The 17959-nt window shown below is 37.7% G+C and overlaps 1 protein-coding gene across 2 annotated transcripts in view; it reads right to left on the minus strand.

Moving 5' to 3' along the window:
* RALGAPA2 (Ral GTPase activating protein catalytic subunit alpha 2) overlaps positions 1-17959 on the minus strand; it is a 326457-nt gene that overhangs the window by 199824 nt on the left and 108674 nt on the right. Inside the window, exons 16-19 of one of the 2 annotated variants that reach the window (XM_063600987.1) lie at positions 15324-15488; positions 12331-12471; positions 4824-4961; positions 2917-3014 (exon numbers count right to left, since the gene is read on the minus strand). In XM_063600987.1, the coding sequence (XP_063457057.1) occupies positions 2917-3014; positions 4824-4961; positions 12331-12471; positions 15324-15488 (542 nt within the window). The remainder of the gene's footprint in view (positions 1-2916; positions 3015-4823; positions 4962-12330; positions 12472-15323; positions 15489-17959) is intronic. The other variant, XM_008962966.5, reaches the window with a different exon arrangement.

A 17959-nucleotide genomic window follows, 5' to 3' on the forward strand; every position in this document is an offset into this window, starting at 1 on the left:
CCATGTGGTGCAAGAAACAAATGCAAACATGCTGTTGAAATGTCATCAATTTAGAAATCCACGTTTTCTGCAGATTAAGATCAGCCAGCTAGGAACCCATAATAAAACATCACCAAACACTAAAGAAAATAAATCACCATGTGTAAGAATCTCAGAAACAACAAATATCAGATTTAGATCCCCCAAGGATTTCAGATAATCAGATAAAAAATTCAGAATTGCAATTTGTAAACATTTTAAAGGAATAAAAGTTGGAATCACAAAAACAAGCAAGCAACAAAACATTATTAGAAATTACAAGATATGCTTGAAAAGTATAAACGTGAACTGCCAGAAATAAAAGGCATAATTGCTAAACTAAAAAATTCAATGGAAATATTAACAGTAAAGATAAAGTTACTGAACTGATGAAAGACAGAGCTGATAAAATTATCCAGGAAACACCGAGCCAATGAGAATAGAAAATATAAAAAACATTTAAGAGACAAGGAAGACAGAATGGGAAAGTCTAATATATTTCCACCCAGAATTCCAGGAGGAAAGCAAAGAGAGAATATAAAAGAGGCAATATTTGTGTTCTTTTTTTTAAAACCCCAGTGTCCCATGTAACAGGTGGAGATACCACTGTACCAATGAGGAAAAAATGAGACAATATATGCAGAAATGTTACCAAGAATTTTCCAGAAATGACAGAAGACAAGCACTTACAGATGCATGGCACATAGCATATACCAAAAAGAACAAACATACGAACCAAAAGATTCCTGCACCTAAATATACTATAGTGAAATGGAAGGAAAAGGACAAACAAAAACAGCAAGGAACAATAACCAGACAGGACCGGATGGACAGAAGACTTCTCAGCAACAAAGAAAGACAAAAGATTATGGAAAAATAACTTCCGTTAGAAGGAAAAGGGAGAAAGAGGTGGGAAAACTATAGTAACTGAGATGTTGTACTGTCCGAAAGATAAAGTAACCAAGAATCAAGATAAGAAACACCAAAAGGAGGCCTTACATATCTCAGAAATAGCACATATGAAAGAGAGGTGGCATTTCAGATGAATAAAGAAAAATTAATTCAATAAATGGGACCTGACACAAGTAGTTATCTATTCAGGAAAAAAAATGAAATTGGATCCCTACCTCACTCCATAAACAGGAATCAATTCCAAATAGATAAAAGACTTAAATTTGTAGAGCAAACCTGAAACATTTATAAATATAATATTTTTATTCCTGTGTAGTTGAGACTTTTAAAAAATTCCATAAAGCCTCAACAATAAAAATGATAATAGAGAATATCAAAATGAAGAACTTCTGTTCATCAAAAGATACCCTAGAGAAGGTAAAAATATAAACCATATATTGGAAGAAGATATTTGCTACAAACATAACCAAAATAGGATCAGTATTCATACCATACAAAGAGCTAGTAAATATAAATAAAGAGAAAAAGACAAAAAATAGAAAAACAACAAAGGACATCAGCAGGCATTTCACAGATGAAACAAAAATGGCCAATAAACATATGGGAAGATTTTTAACCTTATTAGTAGTCTAAGAAATGCAAAATAAGACATCTTATTTTCATTCAGTTGACCAATAAAAATGAAAAAATCTGATAACAGAAAGTGTTGGCAAGAATGAAGATGAATGGGAGCTCTACACAATGCTGGCAAAAATATGAGTGATGCAACCACTTTAGAGAACAGGGGTTATCTTGTAAAGAAATTATTTTATTCTATAAGTCATTAATTCCATTCCTAGATAGCCATCATAGAGAAAACATTAAACATGCAGATGCTAAAACACATACAAGAATGTACATGGCTACAGTTTTCACAAAAACAAAAAGCTGGAAACAATCTAAATGTCAACCAACAAGAGAATGAAAAAATAAATTGTGGTCTACTTATAGTGGAATACCACATCATAGAAAACTTGATGAACTATTGCTACATGGCACAATGTGAATAAATCTTAAAAATATGTAACTGAGTAAACAAAGCAACAATACTTTATTAAAAAATTCAAAAGTAAGGACAACTAAAGAACATCCTGTTTAGAGATACATAGTTATATAGCAAAACTACAGAGCAAAGCAAGGGGATGATGAACACAAAGCCAAGATAAGGCCCCTCTCTGAGGGGAGATAGCAGAGAGAGGGAACAAGGAAGGAGTGTAGAAGCCAAAATGATCTGAAGCTCATGGTGGGTTTCTGGGTATTTATTTCATTGCTGAAAACAGAATATACAAATGTAAACTGGTACATGCCCTTTTTAAAAATAAAGAAAAAAGAAACATAACATGGGTTATTGTCCAGCGGGAGGGGAGCAAGGAGAGGCCTTCCCTTTTTTATTTTGTATCTTTCTGTGATGTTTGAGTTTTCTAAGAATATATGCTACATTTAAAAAAAATGAATAGGGGTTATCTGCATGAATGAGTTACGGGCTTATGTTTTAATTTTCTTCTTTATACTTTATATATATTTAAATAAATGCCATTTTATGTTTTTTTTTTTTTTTTTTTTTAAGAAACCTAACATCTTTGTGAATACTCACTGATTCTAGTAATTCATGTCAGGTAGAGGCTACCTAAATGGATGTCAGGAATGGGGAATCTGAAACGTAGGTTTAACAGGCAAAGGTAACTGCTTAAAAATACACAGTGCCATACACAGACCAGGTGGTGAACTCCATTTTCATGTTAATTTTTTTCCTATTTTTGTAATGTGACTGTAATTTTACATAGAAAGCAAGCAAAATCTTAAAAGATCTCAACATCATTTGGGCCTATAAACTGTCTAAATGGAAAAAAATATTTTAATTATCACTGCCACCAATAAATTTACTTACTGAGCACTAATTAATGTTTATTTTTAATGACAAACTGAAATGGCTTGAAAATATCTTACTGTTATTCCTTCATGTTCTCTCTTCACATGTCCTTTATTCTCTTGAATAGGCTGAGGCTCTGAAGAACTCGAATTCTGTGTGTTTTCTGCCTTTTGACCTAGAAATGGTGGGGCAGGGGGGTAGCGGAAATAGAAGGAATGTTTCAGATACTAAAACCGGAAAATGATTTTATATATAGGTAACTATTAAATTTAAATATTCTAAGATATGTAAAAACAGGAGTTACGGGCCTGGCAAAACAGCAGCCTATGGGTCAAGTCCACACTTTAGACCTGGTCTCTGGCCCACAGAGAGCTCTGAAGAGAGTGGATTGATTACTGTTCACTGTGGCCAACAGGTTCACTTAGTGCATTTATGTTCGCACAGGGGAGGGCAACAAAACCCTTCCTGGGGTCTTGGGGAAGGTATCTCAGAGAAAAAGTGCCTGTGTTGGCCAGATGAACCAACAGGAAGAAGAGAGCAGTAAGGTGCCTCAGTATTGCTTTAGAATAAAGATTGACGAAAGCACAAATAACCAGTTTCAGTAATAAAAAAGGGAATATCACCACAAAGCCTGAAAACACTAAAGCTGATCATAAGAGGATTTTATGAATAATCTGGGGGCAATAAATTTGAAAAAAAAAAAAAATTTTTTTCTAGAAAAACATAATTTATCAAAGTCAGAACAAGAAATGGAAAATCTAAATAGTCCTATAACTATTTTATTTTAACTTTTTTAATTTTTTAACTTGACATATAAAAATTATATTAATATAATGTGTATAATATATTGTTTTGAAATATGTGTATACACTGTGCAACGGCTAAATTAAGCTAATTAACATGTATCACATACCTTTTTGTGGTGAGAACACACTTAAAATCTACTCAGCAATTTTCAAGAATACAATACACTGTTACAAATTACAGTCACCATACTGTACAACACATTTCTTGAACTTATTCCTCCTCCATAACTGAAATTATGTTAAAATATAAATGATATTTTAAAACATTCCTACAAGAAAAATCCAGGCAACTGGTAGTTTCTACCAAATATGTATAAAAAAAAAGCCTTATACAAAACCTTTCAAAAATCTTTCAGATAATACATTTTCTGAAGCTTTTACTGTATTTTCTTATTTCCAGAGGATTTCTAAGACAGACTAATTCCCTACTCATCTGATGAGACTAGCATGACTTTGACATTAAAAGATATGAGATAACTTGTTGATAAATAGAGTTGATTTCTTAACTAATTCATGACACCAAAACAGAATAACTATTTCCACTGATACTAGACACACTTTAAGCACACTCTTTCATTGAGAAATCTATTCTTCACTGTTTACAGGTCAAACCATCTGTCTCCCTGCTTTCCACACCCTGTTGCTGCTGCAAGTTGTTGGTGAAACCGTGTAGATTAATGCTATTAAAAGTTATTATTTTCCACCTCAGCAGAGTCGGCAAGCTGCTAATAAACTTTTTCACAAGTCTGGTCAGCTTTCCATTCTCATTTTCAACTTTAACGGCTCTTCTCACAGCCCTTTCCCTATGTCCCTGCCCCCATCCTGCCTCCCTGCCTTCCATAATACCTAACTTGATGCCCTACTTGACTTCATGTTGTAACAGCCTCCGTCTTCCTTCTACTCCAGCCACTTGGACTCCTGTCTCGTCCTCAAACATGCCAACCTTTAAAAAAGTGGGTATATATCTACATATAGATATCTAAAAATAATTTAGATAAACAGGTTTAAATAGTGCAAATATTTCATTGCCATAAATCACATCCTTCTAATCAAATTAAAAAGGTAATTCCCTTGAAATAAATATATTCAGAATACATGTACAAAGCAATACTATATGCAGCTTTTATTCCTCTGCCAGAATCTATAGTTCTGTATTAAACACTGAAGACATCACGTACCCTGAGAAGAATCTGAGCACTGTGGCTCGGGGATGTCAGAGGTGCTGCTGCTCCGAAGGACCTGCTGCTGCTGTCCCACTGTGAGATGGCCAGATCCGGCTGCAGGTGCATTTTCTGACTGTTGACACTCCTCCACTTCTGTGAGCATTAACAAAACATGCAAAGTTACAGTTCAAGTTTTTAAAAAACACATTCACCACTTAAAACAACCGATTTAAAAAATAAAGTTTCAAATGCTTTTCACAAATAATTTATAGTCAGATAATCTGCATTTACATGATCAAGTTTCCTACACTTGCTAACCCCTAATATTCTACTCCAAGAGTACCTTTTCCACTTAAGTTCTATAAAGTCTTTTATTTTTCAATCAAAGTAAAGGAAAAAAGCCACAATAAAAGGTTAAGAACTGTAAAAGTCATTTGACATTTCAGGGCCAGGCATGCCAAGGAAAGAGAGATCCAGGAGATGCACAGAATGGGTAATGTACATTTGAGAAGAACAGAAAACCACACACACACACACACACACACACACACACACACACCCTAAAGGAAGATGAAAGGAAATGTGGGAATTTCTACTGCATTATGCCTTTTTAACAGGTAAGTGCCCAACTGTCCAAAATAAAATGCTATAGTTATGTAATGGCTTATTTCATCAAATGCAATGCTGAATTATTCTCTAAAGTACAGAATGATCCACAGGTATTTGTAGAAAACCAATATATATGAGACATAAAATAGAAAACCATAGCTGGGTAGGGACCACAGGATAATCTCAGTATTATTACAGGCTATATTCCCCTATAGAATGAGTTCCCCCCAGCTCATTTCTAAACTGCACAGTACACTTTAATCTCTAAAGACCACCCAAGGCACTGGAATTATCACCCCACCCTCTCTTTCTAGAGTCACAGCTTCAGGGTTGCACCACCTTTTACGTAGGTTGTTTTAATAGCCTGCAAACTAATCACTAATCACTGTCCCCCTCTTCTTATCACCTTCATATTTATCCTCTCCATGGTCCGTCTAAAATAAAGATCTGGCTGTGCCACTCCTCTTAAAACCCACCAAAGCCCTCTCTTGTTAGAGAGTCGTCAAACATCCTAGTCAGGGTGAACACAGGCTTTCCTTGATCTCACAGGACATACTGATCCCCTTGCAAGGTACTCTAGCTCACTTTAGTCTCCAGTAGTACTAACCCAGTTGGCACCTGCTACTCTGTTCTTCCTGCTGTTCACTCCCCTATGCTAAACTCACACCTGCTCCCTCATCCCTCCTTACCATGCTGCCCTGGGAATATCCCCTACAGGACCTGCTCCCCGGCCCTGCATGCAAGCCCCATTGCTCTGTTTCTCACTAGATTCCACACTCACTGACGTAGTCATGAAACTTTACATCCACATAACTAGAATATTTTCCAAAAATTTTAATTTGCTCATTACTACTACTAAGAAGAGGATAATCAAAACTCAGCCTGTATTATCTTAACTGGCTGGGTCACCTGGTTTGTCACCTGAAATGGAAACTCACTGTCAATGGGCCACCCTCTGTATAATCCTTTAATCTGAGTCATAAGGCAAACTGATGGCTCACCTTAAGCAAGAAGTATGTTGGAAGATTCTACATTTAATACAGAGGATTTCAATAAAAGGTTGCTATTTTTCTATCCAAATGAAAATGCATTTTATAGTGTGCTGATATGGTTACAAGACCTCAAAACTATGAAATTTTTGTGATCCTTCACTTACAAAAATGTATCAATTTACTTTTTTTTTTTGCTCTGTTGCCAGGTTGGAGTGCAGTGGTGTGATCACAGCTCACTGCATACTCGACCCCCCTGGCTCAACTGATTCTCACACCTCACCCTCCTGAGTACCTGGGAGTTCTGGTGCATGCCACTATACCCAAAAAATTTTTGTCTTTTCACAGAGATGGGGTTTTGCCATGTTGCCTAGGCTGGTCTCAAGTAGTCCCCCCGCCTCGGCCTTCCAAAGTGCTGGGATTGCAGGCGTGGGCCATGGTGCCCAGCCCATAGTCTAACTTCAGATGCTGGTGGGAAACTGTTTGGAGTACAAGCAAAGATAGGCCAAGGTAGCAAGAAAAGACAGCTATGTTAAAGCCTCATGTTTCCCAGGTTGTCTTTGCCTTCCTCTTCTTTTGAACAGCCAAGAACTGTTCATTTTTCTACAGAGAAACGCAAAGCATATGTGCACATTTTTAATCTACTTACACATCCCAAAGTATAGACTACGTCCTTCTCACAGATCTATTTCTAGTCTCTTCAGCCTTCAGCAACAGAAGCCAAATAACACCATAGGGCCAGCCCTTCCGGCTGTCTTCTCTAATTGTTTATTCTAATTACGCAAGATGTTGAAACCTTCTGGGAACAGTTTATATTTGTTAATGAATCTACTGGTTAATCCAGTATCAGAAGGGGGAGCCCAAGAGCTTCCTAACTTTCTAAACTATAATTGGTAAATGCCATTTTTTATGGATAGTGGGAAGAGTTAGTCTCTGAAGCCTGATGCCAAAAACAGATAGATGTTGGTTTCTGGGCTATGAGCAGGAGCAAATAAGAGCTGAGCCAACACTGGCAGCATCTTCCTAAAGATAAAGAACATCGCCATCTGGTGGGATGCAATATAGCCACAGCACCATTGCTTCCAAATCAGAGCGTCCCCACTGGTCCTCAACACAGCAGACGGACGGACGGAGAGCCAGCCACCACCAGCTGGTCTGCCTTCCCAACAGGCTGGCCTAATGCAGCTTTTAAGGCTTTGTTTTTATAAAGCTGTCAGGAGGGACTTATCAGATGGAGAAAGTCCAAGCCTTCAGGAATAGCGGTCAGTAGCAGGGCAGGAGCACTCGTGATTTAGTGGGAAGGAAGGGGAGAGCCACGATGCTTAAGTGTGCTGTTGGGTTGTAGGTGCCCTGAGCTACCTACCCCTGTAGTTGACTATCAATTGAGATGGTGTGAAAAGAGAATTTTCAATTCTCCTTATCCCACAATTTAAACCCAATTTCCTGATTTGTAACGGTATATTTATTGGGATTTTCTCATACTTTATATTAAATACATGTTTTGTATAAATGAATACATGAATGACAGAAACAATTTCTTTACTATTTTTCCTTTTTAAATAGTTCTTGGGCTCCCTCTGCTGGCATTTTATTTAAGAAAGGGCAATTTATGTTAAATCTGCTCTCATTCTGTGGGGTTAGCTGTTAGCAGTTGCTCTTTCATAACGAATGAAAATCATTTTAATAGTGATATGCAAATACCAAAAGACAGGATTATCTGATATTTAAAATGGAGAAAGAATTATATCAGTTACAATAAAATTATATAATACATCCTAGATCTATTGCATTTTCTATTTTGAATATCACACAATTTGTTTAAATCACTTCAAAGAGCTAAATTCTATCTTAGATTCACCAAATAGTGTACTCTCTCTAAAGCCTAGCTAGTTCCAACTACCCAGATTTTAAAAGCACTAACTTTCTCGTCTCTTGACAGTGTAAGTTACACAATACCATTACTAAACTATTACTTTCTTTCTTTTTTTTTTTTGAGATGGAGTCTCGCTCTGTCGGCCAGGCTGGAGCGCAATGGCGTGATCTTGGCTCACTGCAAGCTCCGCCTCCCAAGTTCATGGCATTCTCCTGCCTCAGCCTCCCAAGTAGCTGGGACTACAGGCACACAACTGGCTAGTTTTTTGTATTTTTAGTAAAGATGGGGTTTCACCATGTTAGCCAGGGTGGTCTCGATCTCCTAACCTCGTGATCCACCCGCCTTGGCCTCCCAAAGTATTGGGATTACAAAGTGAGCCACTGCGCCCAGCCTAAACTATTACTTTCTAAAGCTCCATTCAAAACACCGAAAAACAATCAAATAAGGATTACTTAATTTCATTTTTTTCCACTGAGAAAAGGCAGTGTGATCAAATTAAGTGTGTAAGCTCTTCAGTAACTTCTATTTTTTTTTCCAGATCTCTATTTTTCACAGCAATTTCACTCACTTTTTAAGTCTTCCTTACTCAGTCTTACATTTAGTAAGTGGAGTGAGGCTCATTCTTCAATAACCAAAATTCTGAGTTCCATTTATCCCTTATACAAGGTTGCATAAGCAAAATAAATAGTATAATTTCCTAATTTTTAAAACACCTTGCATGATACCAATCTGATCCTATAAAAAGCACAGGAAATGCACATCAGCTCAGCATCTTGAGGTTTCCCACAAGATCAAACTTCCCAAGGGTAAATCGGACCAGGTCCTGACAAAAAAGCACTTCCTAGAAGCACACAAACCAGATGCAGAAGCAGCGAGGCAAGGTTTGCCATACCATTCCAATATGCTTTTTTAGAATAAGGGGAGATTGTTGATCCTCTCATTACTACTATTACAATATTCCTAAAAGAAAAATAAAATCTACTATCTGTAAATGCTACAGATTGATAAATGTTTTAACCTAAAAAGCAGTTAAAATTGTAGAACAGACCGGACGTGGTGGCTCACACCTGTAATTCCAGCACTTTGGGAGGCCGAGGTGGGTAGATCACAAGCTCAGGAATTCAAGACCAGCCTGGTCAACATGGGGAAACCCTATCTCTACTAAAAATACAAAAACTTAGCTGTGCATGGCATGCCTGTAATCCTGGCTACTCGGGAGGCTGAAGCAGGAGAATTGCTTGAACTGGGACCTGGGAGGCAGAGGTTGCAGTGGGCCAAGATCGCACCAGTGCACTCCAGCCTGAGGTACAAAGCAAGACTCTATCTCAAAAAAAAACAAACAAAAAACAAACAAAAAAAAAACTGTAGAACAGCTGGAAAGAACTGTTCTCACCAAGGGAAAAAAACAAATAAAAGAAAATCACAAAAAGTGCCAGTCCTACCTCCCCAACTGTGTTTCTTTATGTAGCTATTCATATTAATGGAAACAGGTGGTTGTGACTCCAAAATACAAACGTCACTTCTTCCTCCCAGAATATGAACAACCCACCCAAAATTCTGCTGCTGCCGCCAAATACAGTCCCAAAAAGATCAGAAAAACAAACAATCGTAGCTAAAAGTAAGTAATTGTCTATTGCTTATATTATTAAAACAATTTTGGTGGGTTTCTAAATCACATAGATTAGAAACAAAAACAAAAAAAGTTAAATGTAAACAAAATTGGCAATCATGTTAACTTAAATGTAAACAAAATTAGCAATCATTGATAGGGTAAGGAACTTGTGCCAGAAAGTAAAATTAAGTGTCATATTATCTAGCAGTATGTTGGTGGGGTATGCCTACATACTTGGATTTAAATTGGAGGGCAAATTCAATACTCTAATGTGCCAACCAGTGGAGAATATACAATCTGCCCTTGGGTCAGTCTCTTGATAGGACAGTCATAAAGGACAATGGCAACATTTTAAGTAGTAAAGAACCAATGGCATCAGGCTAAGAAGCTCACTATCATAGTTGGAATGTCAGGTTGTTCTCAAAGTCACTATACTCTGAAGTTCTTTCACCCTTTGTGCTACAAAACCAAGAACAAAGATGGCAAAGGCAGGAAAACTGCAGACTGAGCCCAGGCCACTTGATTTCACTCTGACTTAGGATTTCTCAGCCTTGGCACGGCTGGTATTTTGGGCCAGACAATTCTTTGTTTGGGAGCTGTCCTGTGCATTGCAGACTATTCAGCAGCATCCCTGACTTCCACCCACAAGCTGCCACTAGCACTGTCCCACTTGTGACAATTAAAAATGTCTCCAGGCATTGTTGAAATTGTCCCCAATTGAGAACCACTGCTCTAAATCATATTTAACTTCAGTTGGAACTGTATACGTATATACAGGAACCAAGAGTCTTAGTAAAATAAAATGTAATATTGAATGAGAACAAAAGCTTCCAAAATTAAATTACTAATAGGAAGAGATTTCTTGTGGGAACATGTTCTGGACAAACTAGTGAAAAACTTAAGAGAAACAAAATATAGAAAAAAATGGACTGTGACATAAGAAAACTTTTCACCATGAAAAAAATTCTTTTGGGGTGTGTATTAGCCAAACAGGGGGTAAAATCATTTTAAATACTTTATTAATCATCTCCAAACAATAGCTTTTTTTGAAAACCAAATAATTGGGCAGTTAAAACTCAACAGTAATTTAATTGACTAGTGACCATTTTCCCATGTACCATTCTTACTGTTTTTCACCTTTAATAGTTACTGGAGAAAAAGAGTTTTCTAAGAAACATTATAGTCCTCGCTCTTGGTAAAACTTCTTCCCTTAAATTCTATAAAGTAATATGGTATTCACATAGCCATCAGAGAACGTAAGCTTTCATTCTGCTTTGCTAAAACACAGTATGACATAATTTAGTACTACAGAAAGCCACAATTAGGTTATCTCCAATGTTAAAAAAAATACTAATCTTTGGGAGGCTGAGGCAGGTGGGTCACGAAGTCAGGAGTTCAAGACCTGCCTGGCCAACATGGTGAAACCTCATCTCTACTAAAAATACAAAAATTAGCCAGGTGTGATGGCACACACCTGTAGTCCTAGCTACTCGGGAGGCTGAGGCAGGAGAACTGCTTGAACCCGGGAAGCAGAGGTTGCAGTGAGCCGAGATCATGCCACTGCACTCCAGCCTGGGCAACAGAGAGAGATTCTGTCTCAAAAAAATCAAAAACAACAACAACAAAAAATACTAATCTACAATGCCAAATTTCTGAAAATAAAAAAGATCATGAAAATGATCTTTCTCTTTTAAGGAAGAAGATTCAGTTCATCCTAGAATCACTGAAAAATAAATAGACATAGGCCTATTCAACATAGAGAAAGGTAAATCCTTCTGTTGAAGTAAGTAGGCCAAAAATGACTTTTGGTGCTATGATATCTTAATAAAAAATGTACTGTGTGTAAATCACACATGGCTAAATTCAATTTTAATTGGCTGAAGTACAGGAACAACGTTTCTTTTTTTTGGAAATTACTGCTTTTTGGCACTGGTCCTTTTGCACTCAAATTTCAATAGTCAGTATAAATCTATACAACTGGTCATTACTTCACATATATGATTTATTAACTCCAAGTAGATCCCGCCTACATACATTTTTCTAGTTTATTCATTTTTTGGAAGGCATAGTAAGCATTCTAATACTGACATTCTCAAAACTTTTATGAAAATCCCCTTACTTTCTATGGGCACTGTATAGAAGACACACTAAGGCAGGCATCACATTTCCCCCTATTAAATAGCTATGGACTGAAAAACCCTTCTATCCTTCTTAATTGTTATTGCCAAGACCAAAGTTATAGAAATTTTTCTTGACTATCTAATTGCCATTAAGTATCTAACTACACAAGAGCAATTACTAGCATTCATTGCAATTTAACACTAGTGTAATGGTCAGGCACGTGTGTGATGTGGGGATATTAACAAAGGAAGCAACGCCCAGAGGCAAGCGGGAGAAGCCCAGGAACAGTGATGGACACATGAGACAGTATTACAGTACCTGACAGCCTGTGAGAGCAAGAAGAGTAAGAGAGACCAGGTAAGAGAGCGCTCACGGTGTGAAGGAGGAGCGGGACGCTTTTAGTGGCAGGCAAAGCCTCAGAAAGGTGGACACAGTTGCTGATAGACTGGCTTCGCTTAGCTTCCAGGAGAGATAAAGTAATAATTATGTCAGAAGAACAATAGGACCTTTCACTTTATTATTATTACTTTTCTGGGCTCTCTTTAAACATTTAAAGGAGGTCATTTAAACTTTTAAACTTTAAAGGAAGTCAGTACAAAGTATAGTATTTAATTGTAGTCTCTAAATACAGCCAACTTTCAGTCAGTCATTCTCATGACACAGGACAATGGGCAATCCACAAATAATTTTATTTTGAAATGCTTTATATGTTTAGCCTTTCCTTCTTTCTGCTGTGTATCAGATTCACATTCAGGTTGTTTGCCTGGACAGACATTATAATCAGTTTTCCTTTCCTAAAGGACAAAAAGACCATGGTGAGAGAGGGCATATCTGGCCTTCATTCAGAAGTTGGTTTGCTGAGAGCTGACTGTATTCAAAAGCAAATCATTTAGTAAATTAAATATCCAAAAAGCTCAAGAACACATAAAAGTCAAGTTGAACATTAAAAGATTTGATATTTGAGGAAAAGGTAAAATCTCCATGAAACCCATCCTTTTATGTCACATTTCATGCTTATTAAATCCATACATCTTAAGTGTCTACTTTACGGTGTTCTTATGTTTTCTATATACTGCTAGTCAAATAAATATTGGAGGAATTGAATGAACATAGGAGGAAAACGTGCTTCATATATGTAAAACCACAATCTGTAAAATCAGTTTTATTCTAAAACAAAAATATAAAGATTTACTTGCTGCTTTACTATTTTCATATGACATCAGTTAACATTAATGAAATGGAACTACAAATGATAGTAACACATTTGCAAAAACTGGAACAAACTTTTTACCCTACTGCCCTTTCTCCTACCCTTTGCCTATTCGAATTCCCAATAGGCTGGGCGCCTGTAATCCCAACACTTTGGAAGGCCAAGACAGGCAAATCACCTGAGATCAGGAGTTCAAGACCAGCCTGACCGACATGGTGAAACCCCATCTCTACTAAAAATACAAAAATTAGCTGGACATGGTGGTGCATGCCTGTAATCCCAGCTACTCGGGAGGCTGAGGTGGTAGAATCGCTTGAACCTGGGAGGTAGAGGTTGCAATGAGCCAAGATCACACCACTGCACTTCAGCCTGGGCTTTTTTTTAAGACTCTGTCTCAAAAAAAATAAAAAATAAAAAAAAATCCAATGATAGAAGAGCTGGGCATGCCAGCTCACTCCTGTAATCCCAGCACTCTGGGAAACAGAGACGGGCAGATCACCTAAGGTAAGGAGTATGAGAACAGTCTGGCCAACATGGCGAAACCCCATCTCTACTGAAGAAAAAAAAAATTAGCCTGGCATAGTGGTGCGCACCTGTAGTCCCAGCTACTCAGGAGGCCGAGGCAGGAGAATCGCTTGAACCTGGGAGGCAGAGGTTGCAATGAGCTGAGATCGCTCCACTGCGGTTCAGCCTGAATGACAGCATGAGACTCCGACTCAAAAAACAAAACAAAAAAAGAATTCAATGATAAAAGCAAATAGTTTTTAGGAATTGGAATGAGAAAGGAAATCAGTGAATGAGCATCCTCAAAAGTTGCCTGCTAACAAAGAATTGGGTCTCTCCTCAGGGGAGAGAATGACAGAAAGAAAGAAGGAGAATAGGCTGTGCATGTAAATAAGGTGATAATTTCCAGCAAATGCTACAGCAAAAAAGTATGAGAGAGTTACAGTTAAGGTGGAATATATTTTCATAAAAACTCCAACAGGATTCTAAACCATCTGTATTAAGCCTTTACTAAGCACTATAGAATATGTTAAGCTTTAATGAATCTTTGTTTTATGGCCAGAGGATCTTGCGACTTTCTGAAGTCAACATGTTAAATATCAATTACAATTGTCTTAAACCTAAGTAACAGGCTCAAAGTCACTGGGGAGGAGGTGGCTTTATTTATTCTTATTAAATGCCGTATACAAGCTTCTTTTTAAAGAGTTCACTTTTTGTTTTAAAAGTAAAATGTAGGGCGGGTGCAGTGGCTCACGCCTGTAATCCCAGCATTTTGGGAGGCCGAGGCGGGCAGATCACGAGGTCAGGAATTCGAGACCAGCCTGACCAACATGGTGAAACCCTGTTTCTACTAAAAATACAAAAATTAGCCGGGCGTGGTGGCACGCGCCTGTAATCTCAGCTACTCAGGAGGCTGAGGCAGGAAAATTGCTTGAACCCGGAAGGCAGAGGTTGCAGTGAGCTGAGATCGCACCGTTGCATTTCAGCCCGGGCGTCAGAGCGAGACTCTGTCTCAAAAAAAAAAGAAAAGAGAAGAGAAGAAAAGAAAAGAAAAGAAAAAAAGAGTAAAATGTAGCAAAGCAGTCCAATTAACTGGGGGTTGTTGGTCAAGTTGTTAACTGAAATACGCTGCAAAGATAACATCCACAGGCATGAAAAGGCTCAATTTTCCAAAGGAGCAAAAAATGAAAATGTCTATCCAGTCCTGAAATTCTCCTTTTCTTTGCTGAAACAGGTTGCCACACTCTAAAGATTAATATTGTTTAACACTGACAATAGTGCAACTACTGGTGTATTTATTAACAATCTATTTTCTTCAAGGTTCAAACAAAACCTGTATTTTCTCTATTTCGCACAAATATCTCACTCAGTATCAACATCACAAGTTCTTTCTCACAATGGAGGATTTAGAAATAAGTAACTGAAAACTGTGATTTGAAAAGTAACCAGAGCAGAAAGCTAAAAAGATGTAGAGACATTTCATTTAATATAAGGTCTAATATTTAAATTTTGAGTAGAATTTTTAACACACTTTATGCCTATAAATTTATTTTAGATAACAATTAGACTTTTGAGAAGCATTTAAATAAATGTTTACCAGTTGCTTTTTGGCGAACAATATTTCTTGCCTTTTCCACTCCCGGTGCTCCAGATGTGGTGGCACTCCTAAATCGCATCGGTTCGGTCACATCTGGGTGGCTCCGCCAGCTGAGAGAAAAGGATCTCCCCACGGTGGTTCCTTTCTGAGGATCTAGAACACAGCCTGATAAAGGAAAAGAAAAATAATCTAAAGGCTGAATTCATTATTATTCATTTCACGCTTGTGTTGCTCAGCAAATGGTGTACCTACAACTATATATAATCAGCAGGTTTCCTTGTCACAAATTAAGTACCACTTCCTTACACTGCAATTTAGGAAGTTATTCATATGTCACTAATTTAAGAATTCTTGTTGCCAAAATATTTTCAAGAATCTAAAACAGTCTTATGGATATTATTATATCTTCATAGTACTCATTCCAATATACAAAAGAAAGTATTAATAAACCTTTCTCAATACAAGAACAATATCAAATGAAGTTATACTACTGTTCCCAGGACACTCCAAAAACCACTACCTATAAACCAAAAACTCAGAGATCCTGATGTTAGAATAGTACTGCATCCTGTAGACACCACCCCCTCCACAAATCCCCAGAGCAATCCATGCCTATAAACTCTAATGTGGATTCAGTCAAATGGGCAGGATAATGAAAATCTACAAATAATACAAAATCCTATTTTAGCAAAGGTCCAAAACAATAAAACATTGTAGTCTGAGATTCAACTTTTATTTTTCCTCATATTGTTCTGGTTAATTATTTCAATGAGAGGCTATGGACCAAAAGAAATAGAGGAGGAAAGAGAATGGCAGACTTACAGATTTCTGCACAGGTATGATGTGGCCAGTGGCTGCCACCTGTGGCATGTTTCCATACCCAGTTTCCTCTGCCTGTGCTTTTTGTTTCTAGTAGTCTAGCCCTTAGAAGGCAAGTGTTTCTATAGTAAATATTTAAATCCTTTTTAGAATAAAGCAACATAAATCAAAAATATTAGTCATGGTCACTAATTAAATAATGTGTTCGGTACATTTTGAAAACAGTGTTTTCGAAGTTGTTTGCCTTCCTAAGATAAGTCTGTCTCTTTAGATGAATCTGTGGGTAGGAAGAGAATCTTGCAGAATGGCAGGCGTGTGTGTGTGTGTGTGTGTGTGTGTGTAGTGTATGCACGCATGTGCACTCGTGCATGGATTACAACAATTGAAGGTAGGTCCTTATCTCCTATTTCAGCTCTCCTCCTCTGGCCTGAAAGGTATCCTTAGCCAGGTAAGTTCTCTTCTGGGCTGAGAACGACCGTCTTAGGGAGGCAAGTTCCTAGTTGGAAGTATCTGGGTCCTCTCAGGCCCCGGGTTTACACAAAGGTCCTCAGAGCTGTCAGAGAGGACTAGATGGACGCCAAGGGCCCAGACTCTTGGCTCCCTGCCCCTACTTCAATCCTAAATCTCCAGTCTATTTCTTTAGAAAGGGGTTGTGTATACCTTCAACCGGGAAGAAAAACAGATCTGATAAAAATGTTAGAAAATCATTGCATTAGACAGTCTAAATCTACATTGGGATTAAACTGTTCCAATGGATTGCCATGTACTTCAACTACTTTATTTTGGCTTCTTACTAACTTGCTTTTATTAATTAGTGCTTTGGCAAGCCATTCTCAGATTTCAATGAAGATATAAGAATCCACCACATTTATTATACATGTATATGGTTTACTAACCACTGTAACTGGTTCACACCTCCCTGTATCCACATCCTCTGTTGTTCTCTCCTGTAATGACATTAGGCTTCATCACGTGACTTACTTGGTAGCAAAACTGAACAAGCAGAGACTTGAAATGCACTTGAAAATTTGAGTTTACCCTCTTACTGCCCCTGAAACTCTAAGCCACTTGGTGAACAAGCCTGAGCTAGCCTCTGGCTGCTGAAACACGTGGCCCAGTCACACCTCATTGCCCCTGCTGACGGCCAGTCAACCCGTAAAAGTAGAGCTGCCTAGCTGACTATTTCACAGCGTGGTTGACTGCAAACACAGAAGCAAAGACCAGCAGAAGAACTGACTGGCTGAGTCCAACCCAAATTGCCAACTCATCAAATCAAGATAAATAAGTGGTTGTTATTTTAAGCCATAAGTTTTGGGGTGATTTGTCACATGGCAAAAGCACACTGATACTGTCTATAAGGCGGCTGGTATTATTAAAGGGTAGTCTACACAATAAGCAGTGTGTACCCTTTAAGAAGCTTTGAAGGAAAAATTCCTCCCAAGTCTCAGGAGGACCTAATAAAAGCTAAGCATCACCTAAGTGATTGAATTGTTTTTACCCTATGTGCTCTGTGATTCTCTATTTGATGTAACCCTGCAAAGACCAAAATCAAATCCAATGTTTGACTTTTCCATCTCCCCAGCAAGCCCACGAGGCTCTATGGCATGTATTTTGGCATTTTAATCACAATGGCAGTTCCCTGCAACCTCACTCATTTTGACCCTATTTTGTATTTGATCTACTGTACTATATGCCTTTCTATGAGCTGCCTCAAATCTTTACAGAGTAAGGTGTAGTACAAGTGAATTAATCCAAGGACCATGCCACATTCTTAAGCACAGTAATTAAGGGGATGCCAAATTGTCATTCCTAATAGA

Source organism: Pan paniscus, chromosome 21 (assembly GCF_029289425.2).
Source record: "Pan paniscus chromosome 21, NHGRI_mPanPan1-v2.0_pri, whole genome shotgun sequence".
NCBI classification, from domain to species: Eukaryota; Metazoa; Chordata; class Mammalia; order Primates; family Hominidae; genus Pan; species Pan paniscus.